This window comes from Lithobates pipiens, unplaced genomic scaffold, assembly GCF_037356315.1.
Source record: "Lithobates pipiens isolate NorthernLeopardFrog02 unplaced genomic scaffold, aLitPip1_a1.2 Scaffold_3, whole genome shotgun sequence".
Taxonomy (NCBI): Eukaryota; Metazoa; Chordata; class Amphibia; order Anura; family Ranidae; genus Lithobates; species Lithobates pipiens.
Genome location: NW_027507790.1, coordinates 245949242 through 245962717, shown reverse-complemented (window position 1 = coordinate 245962717; position 13476 = coordinate 245949242). Strand labels below are relative to the sequence as shown.

The following is a 13476-nucleotide window of genomic DNA, read 5'->3' as shown; positions in this document are numbered from 1 at the left end:
TGTGAGTTTCTTAGTGAATGTTATCAATCAGCATACTATATTCCACCCTCATACCTCCATAGTGTTTAGAAATAGGAGGACATGGAGGAGAAGGGAGGGAGGGGAGTGTCATTTACCACTGTATATACACCCACATATGTGACTCTATAGCAGTGATGGTGAACCTTGGCACCCCAGATGTTTTGGAACTATGTTTGCCATGATGCTCATGCACTCTGCAGTGTAGTTGAGCATCATGGGAAATGTAGTTCCAAAACATCTGGGGTGCCAAGGTTCGCCATCACTGCCCTATACTTATGTGGGCTGCACAGATAAGAAAAAGGAGGAAATGAAGAGCTTAGAAAGGGGTCTGAAATTGAGCATGCTCAGTAGAGGACACCAGCGGATCTACACAATTTCAGGCTGCTGTGGGGACACAGGAAAGATGGGAGGGACAGCTGAAGGCAGGGTCAACCAGGCATATTTCACAAAATGAATGCTTTCGTGACTTTGTGCATATGCAAACTCTGTTATATAGCATGTAATTAGAAGTTTTCATAGTCTGGGTTTAATGATGCTTTAACCCCTATATAATGATTTCCTCATTAGAGCCCATATATAGATTTTTATTCAGGTCTGAGTCCTTCTTTTACTATACATCATCCACCATGATGAAGTTATGCAATAGGCTTTTGAAAGCAAATATCAGATTTATTAACTTCAACAATAACACAACACATTGATAGAAAATTGCCTTTATGTTGATGCAGTGATAACATGAAGTGACTGTAATTCAATTTTTTGTCCCCTCTGAGTAATCCGTCTCTCGAGGTGCATGCTGGGAAGTGGCGTGAACAATGGCACGTGGAAATATAGCGGTTGTTGAGGCCAAATCTGTTTTGTTTATATCCCTTTCCCGATGTAAAGGCATTCATTCACTGAATATAAAATGTGACAGGCGGCAGTAAATTGCCTCCGTTGATGGAGAATTGCAGAGTTGTAAAAACCCAACGTGATTTGTGCAAAGCATTTCAGCTTGCAAACTCTTAACATTAGTGTCACATTGGAATTCAATTGTCAACAAGCTACAGTGGTTTCTTCAGGTTTTCAACCAGATCCGATCTTACAGTAATAACTTTAAAAAAAAAAAAAGAAAAAAAGGAATGAAGGAAATGTTCAATTGTTTGATTTATTTTCCATACAGAAGACTTTTTTTTTTGTGTGCTATATTATTTGCATTGACAATGCAATGCTGGATCTGTGAGAATCCATTACTTAAAGGCAAACTCTTGTTGGAGTAGTTGGCCAGGAATTGGCATGCCGATTAGTAAACTGAGATAGGGAGCTGTTATTTCCATTCAGTCCTGAGATTTACTCAGCTCTGCCACACAGCACAACCATCTCTGGTAAGGCAGGAGACCTGGTTGTTCTTTTATGCATTTCAGTAACACATACAGGTCTTGTCTTTTCCACAGCCTGTGAATGGACAATGAAAGGAGAAACAGGGTTTAGTAACACGTCAAGTCTGATTTTTAATTGGCTTCTGTCGAAGGGACACCTTGCAAAAAGATCTGAACAAATGAATGGGGTGGCCAACTACATTGCAAATAAGGTTCAATGTAGAAAAATGTAAAATAATGCATTTGGGTGGCAAAAATCTGAATGCAATCTATACACTGGGGGAGAACCTCTGGGGGAATCTGGGATGGAAAAGGACCTGGGGGTCCTAGTAGATGAAAGGCTCAGCAATGGCATGCAATGCCAAGCTGCTGCTAACAAAGCAAACAGAATATTGGCATTAAAAAGGGGATCAACTCCAGATATAAAACAATAATTCTCCTGCTCTACAAGACTCTGGTCCGGCCGCACCTGGAATATGCTGTCCAGTTCTGGGCACCAGTCCTCAGGAAGGATGTACTGGAAATGGAGCGATGTACAAAGAAGGGCAACAAAGCTGATAAAGGGTCTGGAGGATATTAGTTATGAGGAAAGGTTGCGAGCACTGAACTTATTCTCTCTGGAGAAGAGACAATTGTGGGGGTTATGATTTCAATACACAAATACCATACCGGTGACCCCACAATAGGGATAAAACTTTTTTGCGGAAAAGAGTTCAACAAGACATGTGGCCACTCCAGTCTGGTTGTTCAACATCTAAGTTCCAGCCCTGTACTTTCCAACGTCTGAGTTTCAGCCTTGTGGTTACCTGCACAACCCCCTGGAGTCATCTTTGGAGGTCCTCAGGTTCCTTGGATCACTTTGGAGACCTGCCAATCTAGGCCTCCTTGCTCAATTGACTCCTTGCTCGATTGTCGCAAACATTATATTCCACCACTTCTGGTGAGAGTACATACCCCTTATTTTCGGGGTGGAAATACACCATTTCTGATGTTCTACATGCCTGCCAAAGCTATTACACCCCATTTCTGAGTAACAACCATTCTATGGCGGACTTTACTGGTTCATCATAGGATTGTTCCACTGATTGGACTCTTTCACTTGTGTTTTCACTTATTATATACACGATTGTTATATTTGAGATTGATTTCTATCACAAAGTTATCATTTGTTTACTTGGTACATATTCATTGTTCACTGTTTTTAGCGCTATATCCTTTACTATTTTTCACTTAGATTTTTTGTCACATTCTTATGTAGCAGTTGTTCATTTATTTGTTTATTTATTTTTTCACTCTGTTGGGTTAGCGCAGTAATATTTCCTATTTACATTCTTTACTTTTTTTTATACTTTGCCACTTTAGAGACATCCAATCACAAAGGACAACTACAGACTTGCAACTGTTGTGTTGCATTGTATAAAATGTTGTTTGACTTTTTATTTTATTTTACAGCCGTGGTCAGTGCCATACCGGTTCCAACGTTAGAAAGTGCCCAGTATCCAGGAATTCTACCATCGCCGACTTGTGTCTATCCACACCCACAATTCACGCTTCGTCCCGTACCCTTCCCTACGCTGTCAGTGGATCGGGGGTTCGGGCCCAGTCGAGGTAGGATATTTTTTTTTTTTAAGTACGTTTTTGGTTTACTGTTACTGTATCCAAGTGTTGAATATGTTTTTTTTTTTTCCACTTATAGTTGTAGATCTGTGGACTGCCTTATAATGTAGGTGTATCTTTGTCTATTCATAGATTATGGCAAGAGTATTTATACTGACATTGGGGTAAAGCCCCCCTGTCGCTCTGCTCTCTTCAAAGCCTCATGCTGTCCAAAGGTGATTTAAGAAATCCCTTCTTCCTTCTGAGTTGTGACACATTAGACTTCAAAAGCGTAGGACTTCAAAGGCTGGTGACAAAACGCTGTGCGGCTTCAGAAACAAACAACATCACAAACCGCACAACATTTTTTCAGGAAACAAGTCGCCCTTCAAAAGACGAGATGTGCCCACTTTGATAGAGGTAGCGGTGACCGAGCGCACCTTGAACACGGCAGAGTGATAGAAAATGATGTGTTCAGGAAATATTTTTAGCAGCTTAAATGTTTTAAGAGATGTTTTGAGGCCCGGTGACATAGCTGTGTTATTCTTTTTTTTTTTTTTTTTGCATTTATTTTCCATGGTCTTAAAGGGTTAGTTCACCTTTAAACAAAAATACTCTGTGCAGTCCACAAACTCTATTCCATCATTTTAAACAAATCCAATTATCCTTTTTCAAATGCAGCTTTATACTATACATATCTCCTTAGACCCAGTCTGCCTGGACAGTATGGTCATCTGCTAACTTGATACCATCCACAGGCAGCTTAACTCTTTAATAAGGCATAGATGCTGAATCCAACACAATTTTACTTCAGATAATTACAGTGCAGAGGATGTATTTTCAGTCTTTAATAGTAGAAGAAGATAACAGCATTCCAAAACCATGTCTTGAATAATTAACACTGACAAAGGGAACATGGAAGAAGTGGGGCGGGTCTAGCTACTAACAAGCCCTAAACAGGAGGAGGGGGGGGGGGGGGGGGCTGAGACAAAAGAAGATATGAAAATTGCATTAGTAAACAAGTTGCCATGGCTCAAAACCACCACTAGATGTTTACATACTACAAGAAATGATAGTCTGATGCAAGTCAATACAAGACAAAAACTACCGGTACATAAAACATATACATATACACTTCCCATACTTGCAAACATTCATGCACTTCCCCAAATGCTACTGATATTTTTTACAGCTCTGTCCTGTCCTTTTCTATAGGATGGACCATAAGACCATAAGACAAATGCCTCCTATGCCACGTACACACGACCGCACTTTCAGCAGAAAAGCCTGATGGTCTTCCCGACGGACTTTCGACGGAGTTACGGCAGACTTCCGACTGAACGGACTTGCCCACAAATGAACGTGATGACGTACGATGGGACTAGAAAAGGAAGTTCAATAGCCAATAGCCAATAGCTGCCCTTGCGTCGTATTTGGTCCATCGGACCAGCATACAGACGAATGGTTTTCCCGATAGGAATTGAGCCCGTCGGACAGATTTGAAACATGTTCTATTTCTAGGTCCGTCTGAATTTTTTTAAGAAAAATGATCGGACTATCCTACACACGATCGGACCATCCAACGGAATGATTCCGTCGGATCTATTCTGCCGGAAAGTCCGGTGTGTGTACGCGGCATTAGTTGTACAAGAGCAAGCACCGTCCTTCTGAGCCCTGCACATCTCGCTATCTCTTATAGCTGCAGATGACTTCAGCAGCTGCAATGCTCCGTCTCCCGTTGCAGCTGCTGAGCTCATCTGCTCATGTGCATGGCTCGGAAGAAGAGTGGCATCCCCTTCGTTACTGCTAGGGGGCGATCATCCTAACAGCTGGTCTACCCTTGAGAAGAGTACAGGACAGAGCTTTGAAAAATATCAGGGGCCAGGCTTTACTCCATGCACAAATGGCCTACAGGTATGGGAAGAGCATACATGTTTTTTTAGTAAACTGCTGGTGGTCAAAAAAAAAATTCATGCAAGGCAATGCCATAATGTGCTATTATGCATTGCCTTACCTTAGAACGGAGCACTCACTGCGAAGATGGCTGACATCTTCCCTCGGTCTCCCTTCCAGGGTTCGCTGCCTCCAGCTACATGAGTGGCCAGTGGTGCAATAACGTCACTCCCGCAGATGCACACGAGAGTTGTCGTTGTCGGCACGGGCTCTAAAGGTCCGGCACTGTAAGCTGGACCTTCACAAGTCATGAGCCGATGATGTAATGCATGCATGCACTCTGAATATCTCCTAAATTTAGGAGATATAATAACAGTGCCTACATGTAAGCCTTATTATGGGCTTACCTGTATGTACAAGTGGTAGTACAGGGTTTACCACTACTTTAAAGGTGAACTAACCCTTTTGCCTTCCCTCATTCTTCCTTTTCCTCCTCATCAACATGCTAATGATATTTTTAATTAAAATCTCAGTATGGATCAGTTAGAGGAATGTAAGTATGTATGTGCCATACCTGTAGGATCCCCATGGAAGCTGAAAATCACTGTAGTAGACACCAATACTCCAGTGATCTCCACTAGCTTTCAGGTCCCGTGCCAAGCAGCTGGCCTGCTGCTTACTGAACACAGGAGGTTGGCTTATCAGCATGGGCGCCATACAAAGAACACTTTGTATTTTCTCAATGAATGCAATAAGTTCACTGATTTGAGTTAGAGAATGTGGCATCACGACCCTGCCTCTCCACCTCATTCATCCTGAGACTCCTTTTGCATTCACTGTGTGTTCTCTAAACGGCGCCAATATCGAGTGGGCAACCTCTTGTGTTCACTAAACAGCAGAACAGCCGTTTGGCAAAGGACATTGAAAGCTCACAGCTATTACTGTAGTAGCCACGCCGACCACATCGATTTACAGCTTCAACGGGGATCCCACCTGTATGTGTAGCACCCTGCTAGGCTAGGGATGCTGGGTGTGGCTTGCTCTGTAGCCAAATTAGCTGTGATCTGCTGGTCTGGCTCCAAAGTCTGATCATTTGATTGATTTACTATGAGCCTGTTGTGAACGTTCCAGAGCTGGGGGGCAGGGGAATTCAAATGCCCAGGCTGGGCTCTAACCTTGCCCCAGCCAATCCCTGGGGAGGTGTGCCCAGATGGTGGGGGAGAGGCAGATAAATTCCTGAGTCCAGGGTGATTTGTTCTACCCCTGAAAGAAGGGGGTGCTGTGCATCAGGGGGCTGCTATGCCCTGAAGCCTTCCTGACTGGCTGCTTGATTACTCCCCCGGATCGAGCCCATGGCCTTGCTTCTACTGGGATTCATGAGTAGAGCCCAATTTTCTGAACTGTAGTTTATCTATGGTTACAAGCTGCTCCAGTATGCCAAGTGTGCTGTCCATCTTTAGTCTGCTCCCAATAACTATTACATTTTTATTTATTTATTTATTACATGTATTTATTTATTTTATTACATTTATTGTTAAATAGTACATTTATTGATATAAATCTTTACACCAGAGCTAAGAAAGGGACTTGGTTTTAGAATTTGGTTCTCTAAAGAGGGCCAGTCACTTCCAATAAAGACCAGTTGGGAGCTATGTATAATTACTACTTCCTTCAAATTCTTTACACTCAATAAGCCCAAGTGGCTAATACATACCAGTATCAGCTGCGACCAACTGTGCGGAACGGCGCCATATTACCTGCCGTAGCTTCAGATTACACAGGACTTTATAATTACTCATAAAATTTTACAAAGAGCCTTCGCTACTCAAGTGCGACCTGTGCCAAAAGAAGCTTGTTTAACACTCCCCGGTTTTATTATGAACGTACAATGCATAGAAATTGCTCAAGTAAAAAGTAACCGATTGTCACTGGGGGGCTACGAAAGTCTTTAGCGGTAAAAATGGAGGATGATACTGGGGATAATGAAATTTCTCAGGGGGTGCAGGAAGAGCCCGGGTGCCCTTTTAATTCTTCTGCATTGGCTGCTTTGTTACGAGTATTCCGAGCAACATTTTCACCTTTCACATTTAAAAAGTGCTTTGTCTATCATTTTCCGGCAATTACTTTTACAGGCTTCAATAATTATTAAGGAATCATTAAGGGGCAATTTAAGTTAACGAACTTGGGGCAGGGATAAAATGTTCTATTTTTGGTAATAACCTTCACTGTACTGTATTTTTATTGTTAAAAGATGCTGAATATAAATATAAGTTTGTGAATGTAAAATAGTTTTAAAAGGTTTATAGATAATTAAGTAAATGCTCACAGTCCGGAAGATTTAAAGACAGTTTGCAAACAAGGCAGTTCATAAACCCAAGTGAACTTTTAGTTTGAATCAGCTAAATGATTTCATGTATATATATATATAAAAAAAAAAGGTGCCCAATGTCTAATGCCACGTACACACGATCTGAGTTTTCGTCAGAAAAATCTTGGATGGTTTTTCCGACGGAATTCCGCTCAAGCTTGTCTTGCATACACAGTCACACAAACGTTCTCTGAACTTTCGACCGTCAAGAATGCGGAGACGTACAACACTACGACGAGCCGAGAAAATGAAGTTCAATGCTTCCGAGTATGCGCCAAATTGTTGCCGAGCATGCGTATGAATTTTGCACGTCAGAATTGGTACAAACAAAAAACAAATACACATATATATATATATATATATATATATATATATATATATATATATATATGTATATATATATATATATATATATGTATATATATGTATATATATATATATATATATATGTATATATATATATATATATATATATATATATATATATATATATATATATATATAGTACAGTGCATCACTCATCCATTTGCAAACCCTGTAAATACAATATTGTGCTGCTATAAGTGACAACACCCACCATTTTGCTGTCAGCCTTGTCCAGTTTTTTTCTGCTACACCACTTGGACCCACCCACACTCCCATTTCCAAAATAAAAATGCTAATCATTCTGTAGTTCCAAGATAATAACTGTCAGGCTGGGTTCACACTGCTGCAGTGTACGAGATCGGATGTGATTCGCACCGCACTGCAGTGCAAATCACATGCGATCTCTGTGCGATGCGATTTCAGCCATACAGATAGTATGGCTGAATTCGCATCGCATCCGGCCCAAACTCGTACAGGACCCTTTTTTTAGTCCGCAGCAGAATCGGATCGCATGGGTGTTCACACCATGCGATCAGATTCCTGTCCGAGTTTACAGATCACACTGCAATATGCGAACTGATCTGGGGGTGTCATTAACTTTTCACTGACACTCCCAGCAGTTCGCATAGGGCAGTGTGAACTGCCGCCGGGAGGCATGCGATGCGGGAACTCGCAGTAGATTTGCAGCGTTCCCGCAACGCAGCAGTGTGAACCCAGCCTTATGGCTAAACACTCTCATTGAGTTAACACGTGAAGTGAGCACAGGGCGCAGGACAGCTGAGAGGCCAACACCTCAAATTTGTTGACATCCTCAAAACATTCTTGAATTCATCAGACCAGGCCATCTTCTTCCCTTGCTCTGTGGTCCAGTTCTGATGCTCACGTGCCCATTGTAGGGGCTTTTGGCTGTGGACACTGATCGGCATGGACATCCTGACCGGTCTGCAGCTACACAGCCCCATAAAGAACATACTGAGATGTGTGTTCTAACACCTTTCTATCTGAGCCAGCATTAACTTTTTCAGCAATTTGAGCTACAATAGCTCTTCTATTGGATCAGACTTCATGGCCCAGCCTTCCCTCCCCACGTGCATCAGTAAGCCTTTGCTTCCCAGGACCCTATCACTGGTTCAGTGGTTTTCCTTCCTTGGATCACTTTTGGTAGGTGCTGACCACTGCAGACCGGGAACATCCAACAAGAGCTGTGGTTTTGGAGTTGTTCTGATCCAGCTGTCTAGCCATTACAATGTGGCCCTTGCTAAAGTCACTCAAATCCTTAACAATACAACACATCAACTTCAGGGAACAACATGTTCACGTGATGCCTTATATATCCTTCCCATTTTCAAGGGCCATTATGACAAGATCAATGTTATTCACTTTACCTGACAGTGGTCATAATGATATGGCTGATCGGTGTATAACGAACCTAAAGGGAGCAACTAAGAGAAGTTAACTTATGCCCCGTACACACGATCGGACATTGATCGGACATTCTGACAACAAAATCCATGGATTTTTTCTGACGGATGTTGGCTCAAACTTGTCTTGCATACACACGGTCACACAAATCTTGTCGGAAATTCCGAACTTCAAGACCGCGGTGACGTACAACATGTACGACGAGCCAAGAAAAATTAAGTTCAATAGCCAGTGCGGCTCTTCTGCTTGATTCCGAGCATGCATGGAACTTTGTGCGTCGGAATTGTGCACACACAATCAGAATTTACGACAACGGATTTTGTTGGCGGAAAATTTGAGATCCAGATCTCAAATTTTGTGTGACGGAAATTCCCATGGAAAATGTCCGATGGAGCCTACACACGGTCAGAATTTCCAACAAAAAGCTCCCTTCGAACATTTTCCATCGGAAAATCCAACAGTGTGTACAGGGCATTACACTAAAGCCCCATACACACTGTAAGATTTTCTGCTGATTTTTGTCTTCAGATTTACAAAAACCATGTAGTGCAAGGGCCTGCCTGATTGCATTCACATTGAAACACCTAAGATTTGACCTCATATTATATGGTTTTGGTAAATCTGAAGGAAAAAATCAGCAGAAAATCTGATAGTGTGTATGGGGCTTTAGAATGCTGGCATTGCTTAGCTCATATACAGTGTCAGATCTCCCCTAGAGGTATAAGAAATTGGCTGCTGCTGTAACCCTCCAGCAGTGTTCAGATAAAATGACTGTTTATTTATAGTGTTATATGGAGGAAGGTTGTGCAGCTATTTTGTGACTGGTAATAAACTTTTTTGTAGCTTGTTGCTAATAAATCATGCTTTGGTTACATCTCCCTATGTGTGTTTTTTTTCCAGCAGTGAATGAAGTTGCACAATCCCAGCAATCATCGGTAATATCCCATGCACAGCCAGAACATTCGACCAACGAGGATGCTCCAAGCCGGACGATTCCCACCGCCTGCGTCCGACCGACACATCCGCTGCGCAGTTTTGCCAATCCCTTGTTACCTCCACCAATGACTGCCATGGAACCTAAAGTCCCTTATACACCGCTGCTATCTCAGACAGGTAACAGTGCATGGGTTGCCCTATAAAATAGTTTTTTGAACCTGAAGGTTTCTAGTCTTCGAAAAGGATTATTGTCATAACAATAATCTGTTTTGCACAGAGCAGCCTGGATCGTTCTCTTGTTGGGTATCTCACCGGTGCTCCTGGTCCCTCCCTCCTGCCAGGTGCCTCCCCACCAAGCACCTTGCTGTGGGGGCACCCAAGCAGGCTTGCTCCTGAGCCCCAGCTCTGTGTGTCCATTCAGACATGGAGCCGTGCCTCAGCCCCACCCCCTCCGTCTACTGATTGGCTCACTGGCTGTGATTAACAGCAGCGGGAGGCAATGGCTAGAATGAGGACTCACTGCTCGGGGTGGATAAATTAGTGCCTGATAAGAATGTCCAACCAAGTGCTAGCCCCGGCCCGTCTCTGTGGGTAAGTAGATAAAAGAAGAAATGGCTGCACATCGATAGAAATCCAAAATGGCGTTTATTGATCACCAAGATGAGATCAAAGGACACCAACACACAGGTCTTATAGATGCGTTACAAGGGAGACAATGGCTTCATTGTTAACCACGTGCCAACCAGCGCAGAACGCTATACGTCGGCACAATGGCACGGCTTGGCAAATGGGCATACAGGTAGGTCCCCTTTCACTGCTTGCCAACTGCCTCACGCTGATATATGTTGGCAGAAGGGCTCGTACAGGCAAACTAACGTACCTGTATGTGGCCCTTTAAGAGGCGGCGAGCTCCGTGAGTCGGGGATATCCGCGATTGCCTCGTGGAGAGGAAGAACGGGGAAATGTTAATGTAAACACGCATCTCCCCGTTCTGCCTAGTGACAGTGTCACTGATCTCTGCTCCCTGTGTCACATGTAGCCACCCCTTCCCCCCCCCACAGTTAGAAACACTCCCCAGGGCACACTTAACCCATACACTGCCCCCTAGTGGTTAACCCCTTCACTGCCAGTGTCATTTACACAAGAATCAGTACATTTGTATAGTACTGATTGCTGTATAAATGACAATAGTCCCAAAAATGTGTCAAAAGTGTCCGATGTGTCCGCCATAATGTCGCAGTCATGATAAAAATTGCTGATCGCCGTCATTACTAGTAAAAAAAAAAATTATTAATAAAATGAATAAAAATGCCATAAAACTATCCCCTATTTTGTAAACGCTATAACTGTTGCGCAAACCAATCAATATGCGCTTATTGCAGTTTTTTTTACCAAAAATTTGTAGAAGAATACGTATCGCCTAAACTGAGGAGAATTTTTTTTTTATAGATTTTTGGGGAATATTTATTATAGCAAAAAGTAAAAAATATTGCTTTTTTTTCAAAATTGTCGCTCTTTTTTTGTTTATAGCGAAAAATTAAAAACCACAGAGGTGATCAAATACCACCAAAAGAAAACTCTATTTGTGGGGAAAAAAGCACACCAATTTTGTTTGGGTGCAATGTCGCACGACCGCGCAATTGTCAGTTAAAGGGGTGCAGTATTGAATCGCAAAAAGTGCTCTGGTCGGGAAAGGGGTAAATCCTTCCGCAGCTGAATTGTTTAAAAATAGATCATCAGTCGTCATTTGTTGGCAGCCTTTTCATAATAAATGGGCTGCCTTAATGCAACTCAGGTTTAATGTGTTCATTAAAGAGGAAGTAAACCCTGATGGGTTTACTTCCTCTTTGATTCCCTGCAAAGGTAAAGCACCATTATGTGTCACTTACCTGACACAGGAGCCAGCGAAGTCACCACTGTCCCCTGTAGTTCCGAGCATCCATCTTCTTGGTGGGTCTCGCTGCTCCGGCGCTGTGATTCGCCAGAGCAGCGATGACGTCACTCCCGCGCTTGCGCACGGGGAGCCGACACTTGCGGCATATCGCCGCAATCTGTGGCTTGCCCAGTGCGCCTGCGCGCCGCTGTCTACCGTATAGGTTTAGGGGATATTTCTTGGACCTACAGGTAAGCCTTAATCTAGGCTTACCTGTAGGTCAAAGTGGTTTGTAAGGGTTTACAACCACTTTAATGCTCCGCAATGGAATGGTTAAGTCTGAATGGGTCCTTAGCAGTATTATAGAATGTATTCAGTGATTTAGCAATGAGTGCACACCGTAAATAGACAAAACTGTTTTTTAGTTAATTTGCCTGAAGTTCTGCTGTAACTTTTTGCCAATTTTGCCAAAACGATTTCAGTCAGTTTTACCTGTTCTTTTTGACATTGTCAGATACGCCCCAGAAATAATTGTATTCCCTTTGGCGTCATAAATATTTTATGAACGTTTTCAAAGCCTGGTTTTTCTTATATGTAAAAACTCTGTGTCCTCCTTCTGCTTAATCCGGAGATAAGATGCCCGATCCTTCCTCCTTCTCGCTCCTTAGCGCTCTGTTCTGTCGTTCTTCAATAATAATCATAAACACGGCTATATAAGTGATTTGGTTTAGTCCGCTTTCAAGTAAATTGAAAACTGTTTGATGGAGTGTTAAGCCCGCTGCATTATGGATCCAACATAAATTCTTTACTTTCCCCTTTTATAAGTGAAAAATCCCCTTAAGCTACTAAAATAATCATCTGCATTTCAGGAAAAAAAAACAGGTTTAAGAGAAGTTTATAAGCCTATGGAAGAATTTGATCTTTTTCTCAGATTGCATATCGTTTTTCATTGCGTTTTCATTGCTCTTCCGTTAATGCTTTCTGTAGAATTATTTCTGCTCAAGTGACGTTCTTGAATGTCCCCGGGAAAGCTTGAGAAAATCGTACTATAGCAGCAATCAGTTTTTGATAGGACTCCTATTATTATTGATCAGCTGTGCTTTATTTAAAGTGCAACTATCCTGCAAATGTTCTTTTCTCATTAGCTATATGTATGGATTAATTGTCAATTAAATAGGTCGTTTTGTGCGGGTTTTGAAGTGTATCTAAACCCAAAAACCAATTGTAGCTTACCAGTCTCATGCTGCGTACCCACGACCGGACTTTCCGGCAGAAAAGGTCAGACGGAATCATTCCGTCGGATATTACGATCCTGTGTGGGCTTCATCTGACTTTTTTCTTCAAAAATTTAGATGGACCTAGAAATAGAACATGTTTCAAATCTGTCCGACGCAATCAATTTCTATTGGGAAAACCGTTCGTCTGTATGCTGGTACGACGAACAAATACGACGCAAGGGCAGCTATTGGCTACTGGCTATTGAACTTCCTTTTCTAGTCCTGTCAAACGTCATCATGTTCAAAACTAACAGACTTTGGTCCGTTCGTGTGTGGGCAAGTCCGTTCGGTCGGAACTCCGTTGAGAAGACCGTCGGACCTTTTCTGACAGAAAGTGTGGTTGTGTGTACGCGGCATGATGTTTTG

General features: G+C 42.4%; 1 protein-coding gene across 1 annotated transcript in view; it reads left to right on the top strand.

The window, feature by feature from the left end:
• Positions 1-13476, top strand: part of DCC (DCC netrin 1 receptor) — a 987065-nt gene that overhangs the window by 950656 nt on the left and 22933 nt on the right. The window contains exons 26-27 of the mRNA XM_077462998.1: positions 2832-2987; positions 9925-10137. Of these exons, the coding sequence (XP_077319124.1) occupies positions 2832-2987; positions 9925-10137 (369 nt within the window). The remainder of the gene's footprint in view (positions 1-2831; positions 2988-9924; positions 10138-13476) is intronic.